The 18,362-nt window shown below is 43.1% G+C and overlaps 1 protein-coding gene across 1 annotated transcript; it reads left to right on the top strand.

Annotated features, from left to right (window-relative positions):
- The first annotated feature begins 5,843 nt into the window (after positions 1–5,843).
- Positions 5,844–18,017, top strand: cspg5b (chondroitin sulfate proteoglycan 5b). The gene is made up of 6 exons (XM_028596867.1): positions 5,844–6,175; positions 10,908–11,682; positions 12,776–12,964; positions 13,404–13,482; positions 15,754–15,918; positions 17,403–18,017. Exons 1-6 carry the CDS (start codon positions 6,094–6,096, stop codon positions 18,015–18,017), a joined length of 1,905 nt encoding a protein of 634 aa, XP_028452668.1. The 5' UTR covers positions 5,844–6,093.
- The last annotated feature ends 345 nt before the right edge of the window (positions 18,018–18,362 follow it).

The raw sequence follows: 18,362 nt of genomic DNA, 5'->3' as shown, positions 1-18,362 counted from the left end.
AGTAGATCGGATGAAAGGTTCATGAGATATTTCGAAAACAGACGCACGCACACACAAACACATACATACATACATATAGAGATTCCCTGATTTGTTAGAGGGATTAGCATAAACTCATTTAGGAGTAGACACAGCAGGTGAATAGGCTAAACAAATTAACTAATATATATTAATATGAAACCTTCCTAGTTGATTACTGACTTTAAGACAAAAAAAGATATTTCAATCTTAAGTTAATAGGAAACATGGACCGTACAGGGTTTTCCAGTAGACTTAAACGGCACTTCTAGGATGGGACCTATCCTGTCCTCAGATATGTTTTTGTGTGTGTGTGTGTGTGTGTGTGTGTGTGTGTGTGTGTGTGTGTGTGTGTGTGTGTGTGTGTGTGACGTTGCGTCAACTGGCTTTCAGTGGCAATATATGGGCCTATAGGGTTGTGCAATATATTAAAATGATTGCAGTGATTGTGTATTTTACTGTCTTGTTTCCCATTTAAAAAAAAAAAACAATATTGTGAATACATTTATATTTAATGTTGCCGCTATTTTTTCGAACCTGTGTGACCTTAGAGTTTCAGAGTGGTTAAACCTTTTTCAAATTTCCTGGAGTGAAATTTACCGGACGGCATTGTCAACACTACTACCAAAAACAATTTTACCACTAGCCACCCTTTAAATTATACTGTAGGTTACAGTCCAAAGTCTGCCTTATCTGTATAATTTTTACACATCCAAAACCATTTTCAATATCTTATCATTTAGTGAAGTAGTAGTAGTAGCAGTAGTATTCTGAGAATACTACATTTTCATTATGTCATAAAGTCCTGGTTTACGGGAATGTATTTATATCATTTGGTTTAAGCCCTCTGAAACTAGATTACATTATGCACAGGCCACAGGCTAAGAGTGTTCGTTCTGCCCCTAGTCTCGCATTGCAAGACCTATCTCCACAGCGCTCTGGAGTAAGGTCTGGCAGATACATTCTAGGATAGAAGAAAAAAAACACATTGCATTTATTTAAACCAATCACAATTGTCTTGGGTGGTCCTAAGCTCCAGACCACTGCTCAACAACGATGGCTCTGCAAAATGGTCTTGGGAAGGAACTTGTTTTGGTGGAACATTTGCAACCAACAAAAGAAAGCGCCACATTACAATATTAAATGAAACTATAACTGTTCACTCAATACAGTAACGTGAGCTAGTCAAATCAGCTGGATACCAGTGTATCACTGTGTACTTCTTCCATAGCAATCCCCCCAAAACGTCCCAGTTAAATAGTAAATGCCGTAAACATATTCTTTGTAAATCTTTACAATCATTCACTGAAAGAACCAAGCAGACCTGCCTTGTTGCATAAAATACAAATTTTCCTCAAAACTTACCATTTTCAGCCTGCAAAGGTCTCATTCTGAACACCACAGAGCATCCTGGGGATTTTTTGGCCTGAAATATTTAGTACTCAACTGAATGTCAGACATGGCTCGGTCAGGTTGAGTCATTTTTAAACAAGATAATTTAACCTAATGTGCCCTACTACTAGAGAAGACCAGTAAAGGGTTAAACCGCTCTAATTAACTTTCAGTTTGCATAACTCGTAAGGTATTAAGGTCAGGATTTAAACATCTCCTGTCACCAAGACAAACAACTTTTGTTCTTTCCCTCACATGGTACTTTCCCAGAAGAGATGGAGTATGGGAGCGGTGGAACTCATAGCAGCCATTAAATCATGAAATATCTTCACCTACAAGATGTATTTTGATGTAATAGTAACTGAATGTTGTAGGTCAGCCTGATGTAAATTAAGCTAAAACTATCCTTTAAAAACACAGTGACACAGAGGATTGTCATTTGTGAATGCAAACTATAGTTTGAATTTAGGCTAAATCGTATCAATAGCTTGATGTGTTTAAAATGTTTGAAATGCCGCCTAACAGTAATATACAAACATTCAAATAAATGTATAATAATGTACTTTCAAACCACAGATTGTCTGCCTGAGTTATGACTCAAATCGACACTTTTGCAATTCATTTTTAGGAGAATGAACAAACAATGTTTCCTGTGCACTGGGGCTACCTGGCATACCGTAACTTCATGATCGACACATACCAGCTCAACCCCCAGGAATACCTTAGCTCAAAATCCTGCAGATGTGACCTTGCCAAAGGCATCTGTGCTGTCATGAGTTATAACAAACTAATTGCATATTTTTTTAAACCTCTCTTTCTTTTTAAAATAGTTTTATCATATTTTGTACATATTTTGTATACCTAATTATACATTCACTTGTTGACATATAAAACAAGTGGTCCTTTAAATTGAGTTTGATTCCAAATTGATTCATTGTAACCCAGTGAGGTGCTGTGCCTTATGTCTTGCCCAGTCTCTCTACACAAACTTAGATCACTTGTCGTGGTCCAGAGTGGTTTTATATTTATTATTGCAAGGAATATGCTTGTGGCTTTGTCTACACTCGCCTCAGCCGAGAGAGCACAAAAGCTGTCCTTTTAAAGGGCGCTGGAAGTTTGTGAATGTTAAGTGTTGTGTTTGGTTTTAGTTTTGTGTCCAGTGAAGCTGCCAAAGGGTGTGTTTCAGCACACTGCAGCGCTTCAAAAACAACAACTGATTAAGCAGTTATTTTCCAAGTTCTTTTGTTCATGATACCCTAAAAAAACATTGTGTGAACACTGTTGCCTTGCAACAATTTACTGGTAAATCTCATTTTAACTAGAATTCAAATTCTGAAAATCTATTAAAGTACTCTATACCAGTTGGTGTTTTATCATTCTCTGATTATTGTACCTACCATGCAGTCACAATGTGTTAATAATATTCCAGTGATGCCTTATATGGGGCCATTCTGCAAAATAAGTTCAAACTGCGGCCCCACAAAAAAAAACTATTAAACAAAACAATTAAGTATTCAGACTTTGGATATTTACTAAGATTATGTTATGATATATTTAAACCCAGGATATTAAATGTATAGTATAATAGTAACTAGGTTAATATAGTGGAATGACCACCACTTCATATAAAGTGCTCCAAAAACTGGATTTGTACTCTTCTCTCTACGCTTCATTTCCTTGTTCTGTTGTGTGCATTCCAGTATAAAAGCGGTAGCTCAAGTTAAGCAGTCTGATCCTTTCATAGCTGTGGTTTTTATACCTCTGCTTTGCGTCGTGCCAAACAATGTCCCTTAGCTGTGACACACAGTACAAGTATATACAGTAAGTATACAAGAGACACAGGGTGTGTTGGTTGTCTCTACTAGCTTCACCAGTGAAGAATGAAAGAGAAAATGCCCGACTGCACATTGTTGTTAGATACACTCTGCTTTGTCATCACCTAGTGGCAGCACTGCACCTTTTATCAAACCTTTTACCCCCCCCCACCCTATTATCATCTCACACTGTGAATTTTATGCTGAGTGCCACAGAATAAGCTTCTGGTCAATTTACAGTCGTGGGTGTGGAGAGAGTACGATAAAATCTTGCCTTGAAACCGAGAAATGTGGGTTCAAAAAGCAAATATGGAGGGAAAACAAGCGAGAGACTCCAGGACTCCAACCAACCAGCCTCAGCCACAGAGCCACCACCCAGTCAGAGTCAGAAACACCCTATCACTGCACAGGACATCACCTCCAGTGGGTCTCGCATGGCAATGACCCTGCCATCCTCCATGTAGTTCCAGTTTCTGCTTCCCATGTAATGTCCTTACATTTAAATCGCAGAGCTAAGCATCTATTAGAGCAGTTAATTGAGGACGCAAGGATCACTGAAATTCAGAATGTGATGAAAGTTAAGGGGGTACTGAGTATTAAAGAGATAAGATTGCAGACTGCTCTGAAAAGACCACACTCTGCTACCTGCCCATTGTTATCCATACAAATTGTGGCTTTATCGATGTAGATATATTTAATAAGCAGTCTCTTCTTCTTCCGAGAGTGGACATTGCAACATTAGACACACACTCACTGACACACACAGGAAATGCACCAGAGGGGATTTGGACATCCTGTCCACCCCTCACTGTTCAACACAGGGACAGGATGGAAAATCAGACGTGCCCTGAGCACAACGTGCACAAACCCATGCACGCACAGAACTTGGCGTTGACTAAAGTGTGCTATTCTCCTATTCTGGTTCTCAGTAAGATCCATCTGTTCATCCAGCATGAAGAAACACAAACAAACTAACCTGTCTTGCCTGTAAAATGCCATGTACTGGAATGAATTCAATCGCTATAAGAGGATGAGAGTTGAAATATAGGATGTGTGTGCTCGAGGGTGTTTATCATGGCAGACATTTTTGTGTGTTTCTGTGTAGGGGACATGGGGGGGATATGGTAGTACGGAAGCAATTTCGTTCTGCTCTGTTTGGCAGTGCATCAGTGAACATTTTTCTGTTTCTCCATTGCCACCACTCCCCAGCTCCCTCTCTTCAACATTCACCCATGTCTGTCCATCCTCTGAATCCCATTACACAACCCTTCTCTCTCTCTCTTCATCTCTTGTGGCTGTCCCTTTCTCTATCTTTCCCCCTCTCTCCCTGCCAGGTCCTTCTCATGCAAAACCTCACTCTTTCGTTGCTGAGAGTGGGGTTTTGCATGAGGTGGACTCAGTTCAGCTGTTTTTTGGAGGATTGATTGGGAACAGCGGTAGGCTATGCTGCACACAGCAGGGGCTTGGATCATTTCACTCCCGATTCAATGTGTAATGACTCAATGATACTACTTTTTTGTAAACTATGAACAGAGCATTTGGTCATAATTATTTCATAATGTATTTGACATAATCCCATTTAGGAGAGGAGTGGGTAGTCAGCCCTCTGCAGGCCATTTTGTTAGCTGTTTGTGACAGTAAAGGAGACAGAGAAACAGGAACATGGATTAGTGTCACAGAGTAATGATTACATCAATGTATTTGGAGGCAATTATATTATGGTATTTAGGGTGACAGTGGGAATGATAGTAATATGAAGTGGTGCAAAGGCAGTGTGAAAAGTGACGTGTGTGTGTGTGTGTGTGTGTGTTTGGGTATCTTGTGGGAAGGGGAGAGGGAGACTGGAAATCGAGAGAGTGTATTAAATCATGGGCGGCATGTGAGAAAGGGGGACTTTTGAGTGGTCAGAGCAGTGTATGTGTGTGTGTGTGTGTGTGTGTGTGTGGGGGGGTGTATATACAGCAGCAGATGCCATTGTCTGGGGCATATCACAATATAACAGTTAGAGGATTATCCACCTACTGTGCGTGCGCGCACACACACACACACACACACACACACACACACACACACACACACAGCTGCTGGGCAAAGGCAACATGCACACAAATAACCCCCTGACATATAAACAGAGAGAGAGAGAGAGAGAGAGAGAGAGAGAGAGAGAGAGAGAGAGAGACACACTCTTGGACATGATGTTCACACACATTAATTGTGGTGTAAAGTGGAGCATATTGACTTCCAGTGACAACAGATGCCGCTTAAATCCCACTCAGCCCAATTCTGCATGAGCTACTGAGGCTTGACACTGGCGAGCATTTACTCGGGTGTGTGTGCTGGCACTTTGACACCCAAACGCACTTTACGCGCACAACGTGCCGTGCCGTTCTGCGCCGCGCTTTGCCGTTCATCGCCTATGCAACGGGAAAGGCTTAACGGATCGCATATACAGTACACAGACAGGCAGGCAGCGACAAACCTGGCTCATTAAAATATCGTCTGCAGACCGTCAGCCGGTCGCGCGCAGCACTAGGCTACTACAGCTCCTCGCGGTGCACTGGACCTGCCGGCGGAGCCCAAAGCGCAGAGTGACACGCGCGCGCTAAAGGTGTGGAGGAGAGGGCAGCCGCTCGGTACAATGGGACCGAACCCAAGCCGGTAAGAGGTTCAGAGAGAAACACACGCATACCAGCTCCGAGGGAGGCCAACGTTTGGGGAGGTTAACGGCAACATGGAGAAAACGGTCAAGATCTGAACTTTGCAGGATCCGCTGTGAGGATTATCGTACGGCCCCACAATCTGACGGGTATAACGAGGAACGAGATCACAGTTTGCATCAGTGTGGCAAAGGGATAGCCATTGGTAGGCTATGGAGCGCGTTGACAGTCGTTTGGGCACCTGGCAGGTGCTACTGACCATCTCAATGGTCATTATACCCCTGTCTGCTCACGGTAAGTCCACTGCACTAGTCCCACCCTGTGCGTGTGTGTAAGCTATGTCTGCGTGTGTTTGTGCAAGAAAGCGCGCACGTGTGTGAATCAAATCACACCTGCATTGGCATATGAAATAGAAAAATTACAATTTTCAGTTTATGCGGCATGGGGATGCAACTGCCATTTAAATTTGGTCATTGGTAGTTAATATGCAATCGTTTTATCAGTCGGCAGTCTATGAGCCTATGGATAGTAACACGCTGGGTATTGATCGCGGTTTTTGTAGGCTATTCTGTTTTATGGACACTGATATTTTAAATACATTGATAATCCATTGCATTTTGGCATTTATAATGTCATCTAGCTCATATTTAGCATTAAAATTGCATTTAAAGACTGTCAATCAATCCCAATACTCAATGCTGACAAATCCAAGTGTATGATATTAGCCATATTTCCTGTCATGCTGAGAGCTGCTATTGATCATTAATGACACTTGAACCGGCTGTGGGTGGCCATGGTCCGGTCAATCTCATGCCCATTTTAAATCCGACAGGAGAAAAACCTCTCCCTACTGTAACTATTATAAAAAGGGAATTGTTCTAAATGTTATAAGCTCTAGGAAGGAACATCTGTATTAGAAGAAAGACGTGCCCGTGGGTGATCAGAGACAGAGACATTTGACAGTTCAGTAGCCTACTGCAGCTGCGACTCGCCGCGGCGGTGCGTGGCCAGACAAAGGCGGGATTAGGTGCACCGTGGCCAGGCTACAGGAGGCCTATTCACGGCGCTAAAAGGATTGAATTCCTCCAGACATTCAGGGGAAGCCAGAGACAACCGCTACACCTCTTCTCCTTCCCCAAGCCTTCTCATTTAGCCTAGGCTACTGTCCATCCCTTGAGACACGGAGGCAGGCAGTGTGGGAACGAGAATCTGATACAACCATGTCTCTGCTCTGTCTGGCACACACACGCGCGCGAGCTGATAGTAGTGGAGATGTGGCACATCTTGTTAATGTAGACATGAGCGCTGCTGCCGCTGCCCAGCAACAGGGTGGCTCGTGCACGCAGAGGGTCGCCGGTTCATATGGGCACGCGCTGCCAATGTAACCCCCCCTCTCGCCGCATCTCGCGTCCTCAATGTGTAACCAGGCGTTAACTGTAATAAATATACGCCAGGCGTCCTGTCTGTCACGCTTGAAACCCCCAGAGACCACGTGGCTATCGACATATGTTATTCATTAGGCAGTAGACTATAGTTTAGGTGAATCTTCATTAATTTCTCTGGCAATCTAGGGAGAATATGGAGAGAAGTGTAAGGTTTTCTCCATGACTCTTACAGTAACAAACCGAGCAAATAAAACTGATAAGACAATGGATAATGTAGCCTTAATATTCATTTAATGTTCTTATACAGGTTTATGATGAATCTGTAGATATCCGACTAGGACTGCCCCATTTTTCAGGCAAACAGAGTTTAACATGCTGCAACTTGTGCACATAAGTTTGCTTTTATAGCAGGTCTGCACTTTTAAATGATCATATTCAACTATAGCTCCAAATTATTTTCATTATTGATCAAGTTGACATATTCAGAGTGCTTGTTTGTTAAGAATTTTATTTATACAGCCCAAAATCACAAATTTGCTCTGAAGGACTTTACAATCTGAAAAGCCCACCCTTGTTGTGTCAGACTAACAAACCAAAACCAAAAATGTATTCCATTTACTATTAAAAGGGACGAAGAAAAGGGGCAAATTTTCGGTGAATCTTTGCTTAAAAGCGACTTGAGAAATTACTTTTTATTGTTTTAATCAATTAAAATAGATGCATATTATGCAGGTGATAATCAGCTAATCAATGAATCAACTAATCATTTCAGTTCTATATAAAACCAATAAAACAATCCACATATACACAAAAACAGATTGTCCTTGTTAGCAATGTAAAGTAATATGGATCAAATCCAGACTCTTGGGTGCTCTGCCATATGAGTGTGTTTGTCTGAGTGAGTGCATACTGTGAGGACCATCTGCCCTGTAGCCCCAGAAAGCTAATGCTATGTCACAATAGATAAGAAGCATCTCCATGACCCCCACCCCCCCACACACACACACACACACACACACACACACACACACACAGCATGATGCCAGAGGTTTAGTGCTGAGCAGCAGCTAAAGGAACACATCACACCATTTCTAAGACGGAAATTTCTAAGCAGGGGAGTCGTACATTCGCTTGTCTTGTCCTTGTAATCTCTTCATGTTCCCTTTTGCTCTTGTAATCGCTATAAGACTGCCAGCTACTAACAGGATGCTGCATCTGAGTCTCAACAGGGAACAAATTGGCAGATTGAACCTTTAAATGAAATTTGAATCTGTTGTAATCAGTTTTAACTGGTGGAGTATGTTTATCTCTTTCACAAACTGTGAAGCATTCAAGTTCATTCCACCTCGGTTTTCCCAGAGATGGAGTTGGCATATAACACTTACTGCCTGGCTGGCTGATTGATTGAAAAACAAGAGAGAGAGAGAGCGCAAACACTGGATTCTCTGTTTCCATTGCAACTCCCTCACTTCACTTCTCCTTTTAACATGGCACCTCTTTACATCTCACCATGGCAACTGCAGTGTGTGTGTGTGTGTGTGTGTGTGTGTGTGTGTGTGTGTGTGTGGTGAATCTCATGGTTCCTCAGCTACCACTAGTCTTCGTGATTCGAGGCACGTTCAGATGGTTTTAGTATTAGCTCTGAATAAAGTACCAGACACTGAAAGCAGTGATCTCATTGGACACAGTGATTTCAGGGTGGCAGTGGGAGAGAAGCCGTCCAGCCAAGAATTGGGTTGAGTTTGGCCGTTTGCACACATGTACCAGGCCAGTGGAAAAGTGTGAAGAAGTGGCTTCTTGAAATTCAGTCTGTCAGTCTTAAACTGTGGGAACATTATATTCCCAAAACTGTGCAACAACAGAGTCTTCTTTCTTTTTTTCTTTCTAGTCCCCTTTCCCCTTAAATATATTGACATTTTGAGAAATGCATACTTACGCTTGTCCCAAGAGTTAAATGACAAGATTGATAGTACTCATGTTTCTATGCTAAATATGAAGCTACCACCAGCAGCCAGTTAATGTATCTTAGCAGACCGGCTCTGTCCAAAAGTAACAAAATCCCCTTACCAGCACCTCTGCAGTTAAACAATTAATTGTTATAGCTGTTGGTAGATGGGGTTTATCAGCTGTTTATCTCTTCCAGTCTTTGTGCTAAGCTAAGATAAGATAACTGGCTGCAGGTGGTGTCTTCACATTTAGCGTAGAAACATGAGTGCTATCAACTTTCTCATCTGACCCAGCAAGAAAGTGAATAACTAAACATTTTTTTGTCAAATTACCCCTTTAAACTCAATTTATTCTACACTTCCTTACAGTATTTCTATTAGCTTCCAACTCTATTTAATGTTTGAATCCAAATCCAACATTTCATGTTTTTATGGCTGCACCATTCTGTTAATCTTCTAGATGCCTTGTACCTATTTTAGTTTTTTATCCATTTCCCCAAAATTCATCCCATAAGGTTTGGTAGTTTTGGAAACTTTGGGATCTCCACTTGAATTTCAAAGCATTCTGTGGGTTTGGACAATGTCTGGCTGCACAACATGAGTTAAGAAATGACTGGCCAATCATTGGTCTGCTGCATGTTAAAATGTTTAGAGAATTCCTGTCCGTCTGTACCTCTCGGTTCTGTCTTTATCTTTCTTTGTCTGTCTCTCTGCCTCTTTGTGTGTGAATCTTGCCCTGTAGATTGCAAAGTACAGGAGAAGTGCCTGACCAGCCTCTAACCTATTGCTCTAAATCCTAATCCTCACCCAGTCTTGGTCACCAGAGCACATTAGTCAGTCACTCAATGTGCCTAATCCTACATCGCTACAGTCTGATTACACGGCAGTCTTCAGCTCTTGTTTCTGATTTCTTTGACAATTAATCACTTAGCTCTTAAGCTCAAATCAGCTCTCTCATGAGAACGCATTTTGTGCATATATTTATTGCAGTTTTTCAAATTCAGCTGAATTTACAGTGAATGGTATTGTGACATAACAGTATTCCCTTAGAAAACTAGTCTGATACAGCCTTACAGTATACTGTAGGGATCCATTTAACTTATTCATGCCTCATCCTTGGGCCACAATCTTTATCAAACAACCTTGGGATTTAGCTCTGACACACTGGCATCGATACAGTGTTGACAATACGATTATGTTAAGGGGAGAATCTAGTCAGTCTAGTTTAGCATAAAGACTGGAAACAGGGGCAACACAATTCACCAACCAGCACCTCTGAAGAACACATTAACAAATAATATCTTGTTTGTTTAGTCTGTACAAAAAAACTATACGTAAAAATGGCAAATTGGGATTTTATGGGGAGTTACGTGCAGGACTATTTCTTGGCTTGCAGTAACTTCCTTGAGTCTCAACTGGTTGCTTGGCAACCTTACAGTGACAACAAGACTACATGAGGAAATAGTCTGACACATAACCCCAATTACATGTTTTATAAAATTTTTGTACAGATTAAGACAGGGTTAGAGGTGCTAGTAGGTGGATTTTGTTCATTTTCGATCTTATCTAACTCTTGGCAAAAAGCCAAATAAAGGTTTTGTTTAATCGGACTCTTGCCAGTCTCCCAACTTTATGGAAATGCAATACTAGATGACTGGAATGCCTCTTTAATGCCTTTTTGTGTCTGACTGACAGGGAGGCATTCACTGGCCAGGCACCATCATCACCACAATCAATCATCTGTCAACAAGGAGGCCTTGAACACCAGGATGGTGCTCAGTGATGACTCCGCAGAGAGGGACCACCTGATCGGAGCAGGGCTCATGCTCGGGGCTAAACTCCCACTCAGCTCCACCAAACGCCACCATTCTCATAAACACGCCCATCTAGACGTCGTAGAGGAGGACCAAACGGTGGGGGAGGAGCTCACCGCCGGTGGGGGGGGTCCAGACCAGCCCGGAAACCCCATGTCAGATGATGTCATCACCGTGGATTTCGACAGCCCTGCGCCGGATATTGTGTCCTCTGATGTTGCTCTGGATTGGGCCAAAGCCCCAAAAGCCCAGAAGCAAAAAGGCGGAGACCCTACTGCATGGACGCTTTCTGACTTTTATGACTATCTGTCACCTGATGACGACCTCTCGACGTTAGATACGACCCCAGAACCTGAGCCCACCCCTTCACCCCCGCCGGAAATGGAGGATGAGAATCCGCTCCTGGCTGGTTCTTCTGCTGTTCCTGATGTGAGGCCTAACACGGATAGCGGGCCATCCCTCCCAGCTACTGCCATGCCAGGGCTGGACAAGGGTGAGGGGTTAGGCTTAGGTGGCGCCATGGGGACTGACGGCTGCAGGCTGGGCTTTGTGCGCTCTGGACCTGGCGTGTGTGTGTCTCAGTGTGACATTGAACCCAATTTCTGCTTCAACGGAGGAGTGTGCACTGTGGTGGCAGGAATGGGAGCCTTCTGCAGGTGAGAAACGTGGTAATTACACCGGCTGGTTTGTTGTCCTTGGGTAAATTGTAAGGAGGATTACAGCCTTCCTGTGTTTTCATCATATGCTCAATGAATGAAGTTTTAGTAGCATTTACAAAGAGGCAGTGATTTCTTAGAGGAAAAGTGGTACTGTATGTGAGTGGCAGCAGGCATGTTGGGGGTGTGTGTAAGGTGCTAAAAACATTCCCCTTTTTATTTGTCTTGTTGGGATGATTCCCAATGTGTTGCCTTTCCAACACAAAAGAAGAAGAAAAGATTTAGGACATTTCAGACAGCGAATAGACACTAAAAAGACAGACACGCACATAGATATAAGGTTGGCTTAATGTGTCATGAGGGTTCATCAAGATCACAGCAGGGTCGCTGAGGGATTAGCTCAGTTTGGGAGGCGGGCGGGGTGCTCACAGGCTGGTGACAGCTGATGTAGACACACGCAGTATGCACACACAGAAGGCATGAGGACAATACAGTAAGGCCAGGGAGAGACACCCATACACACACAGTCCTCGTGCACATACCCACACATTCACAGACACACAGCACCATCTGTCCTATCCAGCAGACTCCGTGTAAGCTTGGAGGTAAACTGTTGCTCATCTGATCATACCTGCTGAGTAAGGGCGCACACACACACACACTCTCATGTGGACACACTTCAAACTTGCATGCAATTGAACAGTAATGACAGGAATATGGAAAAGATACACACAAACTTACACATGCACGCACGTATCCTGATCCTTTGATCTCATTATGGGCTGGGCTGCAGGCCGAATCCCTGCTTTGCTGCACAGACCTCAGGGCCCCATGTCATCCGCACAGAGTACTATTTTACACTTTTTAATGTGGCTTACATGCTGTGGTCATAAATAGGGTAAATACGCTAGTGCAACGGGTACACACTCATATTAAACCTCTTGGGTTTTGGCCTTTTTTGTTTTTTTTGTTTTTCTTTTTTTATTACAGCAGGTCAGAGGAGGAACATTATTTAGCGTTGTTTTTCTGACCACAAAAGTGTCACATTAATCAAAAGGGCCAATATTGCTACTTTGCATCGCTTTGCAACCAGGTGCAATGTGCAGGACTACATCTGGAACAAAGGCACGCGCTGCGATTGGGCGGTCACAGACTTCCAGGTTATGTGTGCGGTGGTGGGCGTGGCTTCCCTGGTGCTCATCTTCCTCTTCATGATCATCGTATTCTTTGCCAAGAGGCTGCACCGCCTCAAGAATGAGAACAGGCGCCTTCGCAAACGCAGGTGTGTTTGTGTGACTGGGAGGTGAGAATGTAAAAATATGTACTGGAAGTTACACTATGTGATGGGTGCTGAGAGAAGTGGCTGTGACTGTGTATGTGTCAGTCTAATTCCTGTAAGACTTTACAACCCAACAACTGAGAAAGAATGTTGAAATCAAGAGATGAGAATGGAGTTAAATTGAGATGAAGTCAAGTGTCGACAAGCAGTGAACAGTGAGAAAAATCCATCTAATCAAATCAATTAGATTTTTTAGTCACTAAATTCAATGTAGTCTTTAGAGTTTATCTAATTCTCTTTGGTATCCACTGAATTATTTATGTTCTTAGGCCGTGATGATATCATTTTGTGTATAATGTGTCCTGCACAGAATGCTTAAAAAAACAAAACACATTAACTGCAAATATTTATGACACAAATCTCTCTCGTTGCCCTCCTGCAGTAAGTACTGCCCACAGAGCAGCGAGCCACAGACAGACGGCCTCTCCATTTCCACAACAGCCGACGGCTCGCAGCCAAACGTAAGGAAATTGTGCGACACCCCTCCGCACGCTCCCCAAGCTCACACTCACAACCTGGCGTACTATGACAACATTATCTGTCAGGTACGCCACAACTCTCCGTGTGTTTATTCTCCCTTTTCTGTCCTTTCATTCATCTTCGTATTCATTATATTTGTCTAACTTTTCAGTGCATCTACGATTTCTTTTCTCTTTGTCTGTTTTCTGTTGTAACATTTCCTCTTTGTTCACAGTGTCCTCTCCTATGTTTTCTCTCTGCCAGCTTACATAGTGATTTGATTTTTATATCTGTCTGGCTTTGTCTGTTTTTCTGTCTTTGTGCACAACCGTCAATCTGTTCCAATTGACAGTACTAAAACCAAACCACTAACTTAAGCTTGTACAGTAGTATTATTCACACATCCAGCTCACCTTAGTGCCCTGTGAAATCAGTAACTTCTCATTGGGATTTCCACCTATAATTTTGAATGTACAGCATGTGTTTGTTTAATGCTTTTCACACTCACCGATCCCTGCAGAGGCCATCAGCAACCAGCTATACCTGGGAATATAAACCCAGAAACCCTTATAATCACTTCCAGGTAAGGAGAACGGAAATGTCCACAATGCTCAAAAGCAATTTCCCTCCCTGGCTTTGCTTTGAACTTACCCATTGTGCAACCGCTAGATGCCAGATTTCCACTTACTGCAAACCTCACTTCCACAAACTCTCCCTTCATTCCACGTACACTAGGTTAAAATAATTAATCACCTTCTCGCAAGGGTTCCTGCAACTAGTTGTTCAGAGGCGATATGTCATCACACAGCTGTGTGATTAAATAGCAAGTTCTCACATTTGCTGCCTCTCTAACCTCGGCAGCTTCCCGAGAAGCTTGGTGAAGAAGCTGAGCCTCCATTTTGTTTTAACTGCTGGCTTTGCTCTTGTGCCCATAAAGCTCAGACAGCCATTTTAGGGTCCCTCTGCAGCAGGTTTCCTGTTTTCTACCCAATTCTCTTCTAAAGGTCGTGCATGTAGTGCTGCTATAAAGCGAGTTGCATCATGTGTGTGCATGTGTGTCTGTCTGTGAATATGAATCTGTGCGCATTGATTGCATTAATTGCTATCCATGTTTCTGTGTGTTTGTGGGGTTTTGTGTTTGCAGGCAGATTTATGTGTGCCCCTGTTTGGTATCAATCATACACACCTACTGATACATGGTTTAATTCTTAATTTCAATAAACAATAAAGAATCTTGTTAATAGAGTCAGAGATGAACCATAAACAGCACATAAAGTCTACCAGATCGTGACTTGGCTTTTTGAGCTTGTTGTCTGCTGTGAAAGGGTGTTTAGCGAATTTTGTCCAGCAGTAGCCAGTGTGACCGATCAATGGTGCCCTACTTACTGCCTGCTGTGCCTCTGACCTTCAGATGTTTGTGACATGCCAATCAAATCGATGGTTTGGTCATTTACAAGCTGACACACGCAGACGTACACTGACACTAGTTTTGTAGTCATACAAACACAGCTCTCCAACGGTCAATTGCATGCATTTACTGCATTTAACACTCTGCAAACACAAGCACACACTGATGGAATTTCAAAATCATATATTGATTTTCAGTCATACTTGGGATGGGCTAAATGAAGTGAACATATTGTGACTTGCTCTTATAATACAAGCCTCTCAGAGCTCCGCTGACATTTCAGTGCAGTAGTTATAGATGAGTGTCTGTGACTTCGGGATGCTCTAAATGTCAGGTCTAGAGGGTAAAGAGCCCCTGCAGACAAATGGTCTGTAATGCAATGCTTTTTAAATGTCAGAAGGCTGATTGGTATTTTTGTAAAAGCTGGGACATGATTGGTTGATTAGATAGGGGTCTAAGTATACAGGAGCTGTATCAGTCCATACAGTGACCCGTATCAGCTCAAGAAAGTTCATCTCTAGCATGGGGAAGAGCTTTCTGGCATATTTTTGTTTTGGACATTGTTGAATTGTATATTTATTTTAGTTTATTTCTATTAAATGACTACATAGTCCAGTGAATTGGACATGTCAAGAAATGCTACCACATCCCTTCAACTGTAATAAAATACACATTTAAAAAAAAAAAAAAAAAAAAGCATTTCAGGCTCCACACACACCATACAACATACAAATCCGAGGATCTGATGCACTTTAAGGTTGCAGAACATCTACAAACCCTCGTCCTGTGTGTGTCTATATACAGAGATGTGCTTGTAAATGTAAGTGCGAGGCATGTATCAAAAAGTAATAAACTCTCCCCACAGGATGATCCTCAGAAGCAGGAGGACCCAGCAAGGTCCCCACAAGCCAAGGAAGAGGGATCAATGAACATCCTCAACTCTCATTCCCCCAAACACGAGAACAACCGTCCAGCCTCTGTTGTCCACGACCAGGGCCACGCCCCAAACAACACAGAGGAAAACGCTGAGGTAAACACGCTCCAGAACAACCTGGTATAATATCACCATCTGTCAAAGTGTGCTGCTGGAGAATCAGACCAAAATATTTAATTTGCACACAAACTACAACAAATTGTTATATATTGTTGCAAAGTGTATACTTTGCATTTTAAACAGTCCAATCAGGTCTAATGTCAAAAGTAAGCACAACACGAATTTAGGATATAACTTGAGAAGCACAATAGTCCTGTTTACAAGGCTGCCATGCCAATGCTGATCACATAGTGGCGCCACCGCTTCCTTTTTTTCCTCTATCGCCTCTTACGCTGGACTAAAATCTCTGGCTTGGACCAACTCATGAGTGACTTCCCTTTCTACTGATGCCCTGCCTTGGTCTTCGGCCAATGAACTCTCTCTCCATCATTGTCTCCTCTCCTGTTTCCTCAAACCCTCCCCTTGCCTCTGCCTGCCCCGCCTTACTGTCTCTCTCTGCCTGCATGCATTGGTGTAATCAGCGAAAGGTGTCTGAAAACTACTTTGCAAAAGAAGTTAAATGGAAATCAAGTGAATCTGTATTTGTGAAATATTCATGTTTGACATTGCTAATAAATGGATGCGTCTAGATTACATGAGGTCAAAGTAATTGCTTGGAGTTGATATTTGAATCTATATACATTATATTACACGCGCTATGTCTTGGTTTTCAATGTGATTTATAATACTTTAATGTACTTGAGGTTCTTTTGTACTTTTATGGGTATACATGGAGGATTATAGTTCAGTTGTTGGAATAAATCTTTTTAATTTTATCCAGCTGGTCCCTGTGTGTTGCTATGACCTCTACTTTCCCTCTGTCTCTTTCTTGCTCTCTCTTCTTTGCATGTTTGCTCATGATGAAGCTAACTACTGCCCAACTGCTCCCCTGCTCATAATAACTGCACAGCCGACCCTGCTTTCCTGCTAGAGTTAGCAGCTTACAGATTACGCCGCACAAACAATGGTTGCCGTGTGCCCATTCAGCACCACGGACAGCTCTCCAAAGTGAATGAAAGCTACCACAAAGAGTTTTTTCTTTTTAAATTCTCCCTCTCAGAACATTCAAATTTCAAGGTGGCTTTCTAACTAAAGCCACAGTGTTGTTGCTGGGAAAACAGTGAGGACAACTGTATTGTAATTTAGCGGACACCAAAAAACAACAAAGCTATTAGGAGAGTGAATATTGGACTTACAAATGGCCACAAACACGATGTTGCCCGATATGTGCTGGATGTGTAAATAGGCAACTGTTGCCATATTAACTTCAGTACTGTGTTCACAGCTTGTTCCCACTGCCCCCAAGTTGCTAAGAAATCAGTTGCTGCAGATTCAAGATAATGTGTCTGACCAGGCGTTTATTGTCTCATATTTAACCATGCCTCTATTTCTTTGTATATTTTTATTTCATTATTTGTTTTGCCTCTGTGACTGTTCCTACATTGTTGCATCCTTCTGTACTTACCATATTTCCACATCAGGATGGAGTCACTATTGGCCTGGAAGTGCTCCTCCCAAAAGATGCCAAGCTCCACTCAGAGGCCAACTCGCCCCGTCAGTACGACGTCTTCCTCTACAAGGTTGCCAACAACGGAGACTCCGCCTCTCCCAGCCAAGCCCCTCCCACTCACAGCGCTAACTCTTACTCCTCCTCTCACCCCATGCCTAAATCGCCCAAATCATCCAAGGTGCCTAAATCACCCAAACACACCAAGGAAGACCCACCTAGTAGCCGTGAACCCTTGTCTGGCAGGCACTCCTCACCTGACCGTCACTCCTCACCCGGTCGCCACCCATCACCCGGTCGCGACTCTGGGCCTGGTTGCTATTCTTCACCCACCGGTCATCCATCATCCCATCACTCTCCCTCCCGGTACAAATGCATGCCCACCTCTTCCTCCATCCCGCCCGAGTTACGCAGGCCCAGAGGTCGGTCGCAAGCTCCCGGCACAGAGTGCTCAGGGACTGGGAGAAAGTACCAGAGTGGACACATTCGTCCATCCCCCTCCTCCCCTCACCTCACTCAGCCTCCTCCATCACCATCCAGGGTGAAGTACAGCCCGGTCAGCACCCGATCCCTGCCACCACTCTCCTGACCTGGCCTCCACCCAGCCTAGCATCCATCCATAGCCTACATTCACATAATCTAATCTTTCCAGCGATATTTCCATCATGGCTCTAACTTTTTCATTAGTGATTTATAGATTATCCATCCATCTATCATCCATCTTTGCACCCTGCCTCCTCACGTTTACACCCAGAGGAGGAGCACATCACCCGATCTTGGTCCACGGAGCCAGAAAACTAAAACTGGGACAACAAACACCCCACTCTCTCAAACTCAGACATGGATGCACCAAAATGTACACAGACAACACCGTGTGGTTACTGCAGCCAAACACTGACACCTTCATGTAAATAACAACCTCCAAAGCTCAGGT

Source organism: Perca flavescens, chromosome 14 (genome assembly GCF_004354835.1).
Source record: "Perca flavescens isolate YP-PL-M2 chromosome 14, PFLA_1.0, whole genome shotgun sequence".
In the NCBI taxonomy this organism is placed as follows: Eukaryota; Metazoa; Chordata; class Actinopteri; order Perciformes; family Percidae; genus Perca; species Perca flavescens.
Note: the sequence above shows the minus strand (reverse complement) of the source record. Positions and strands in the feature narration are given on the sequence as shown.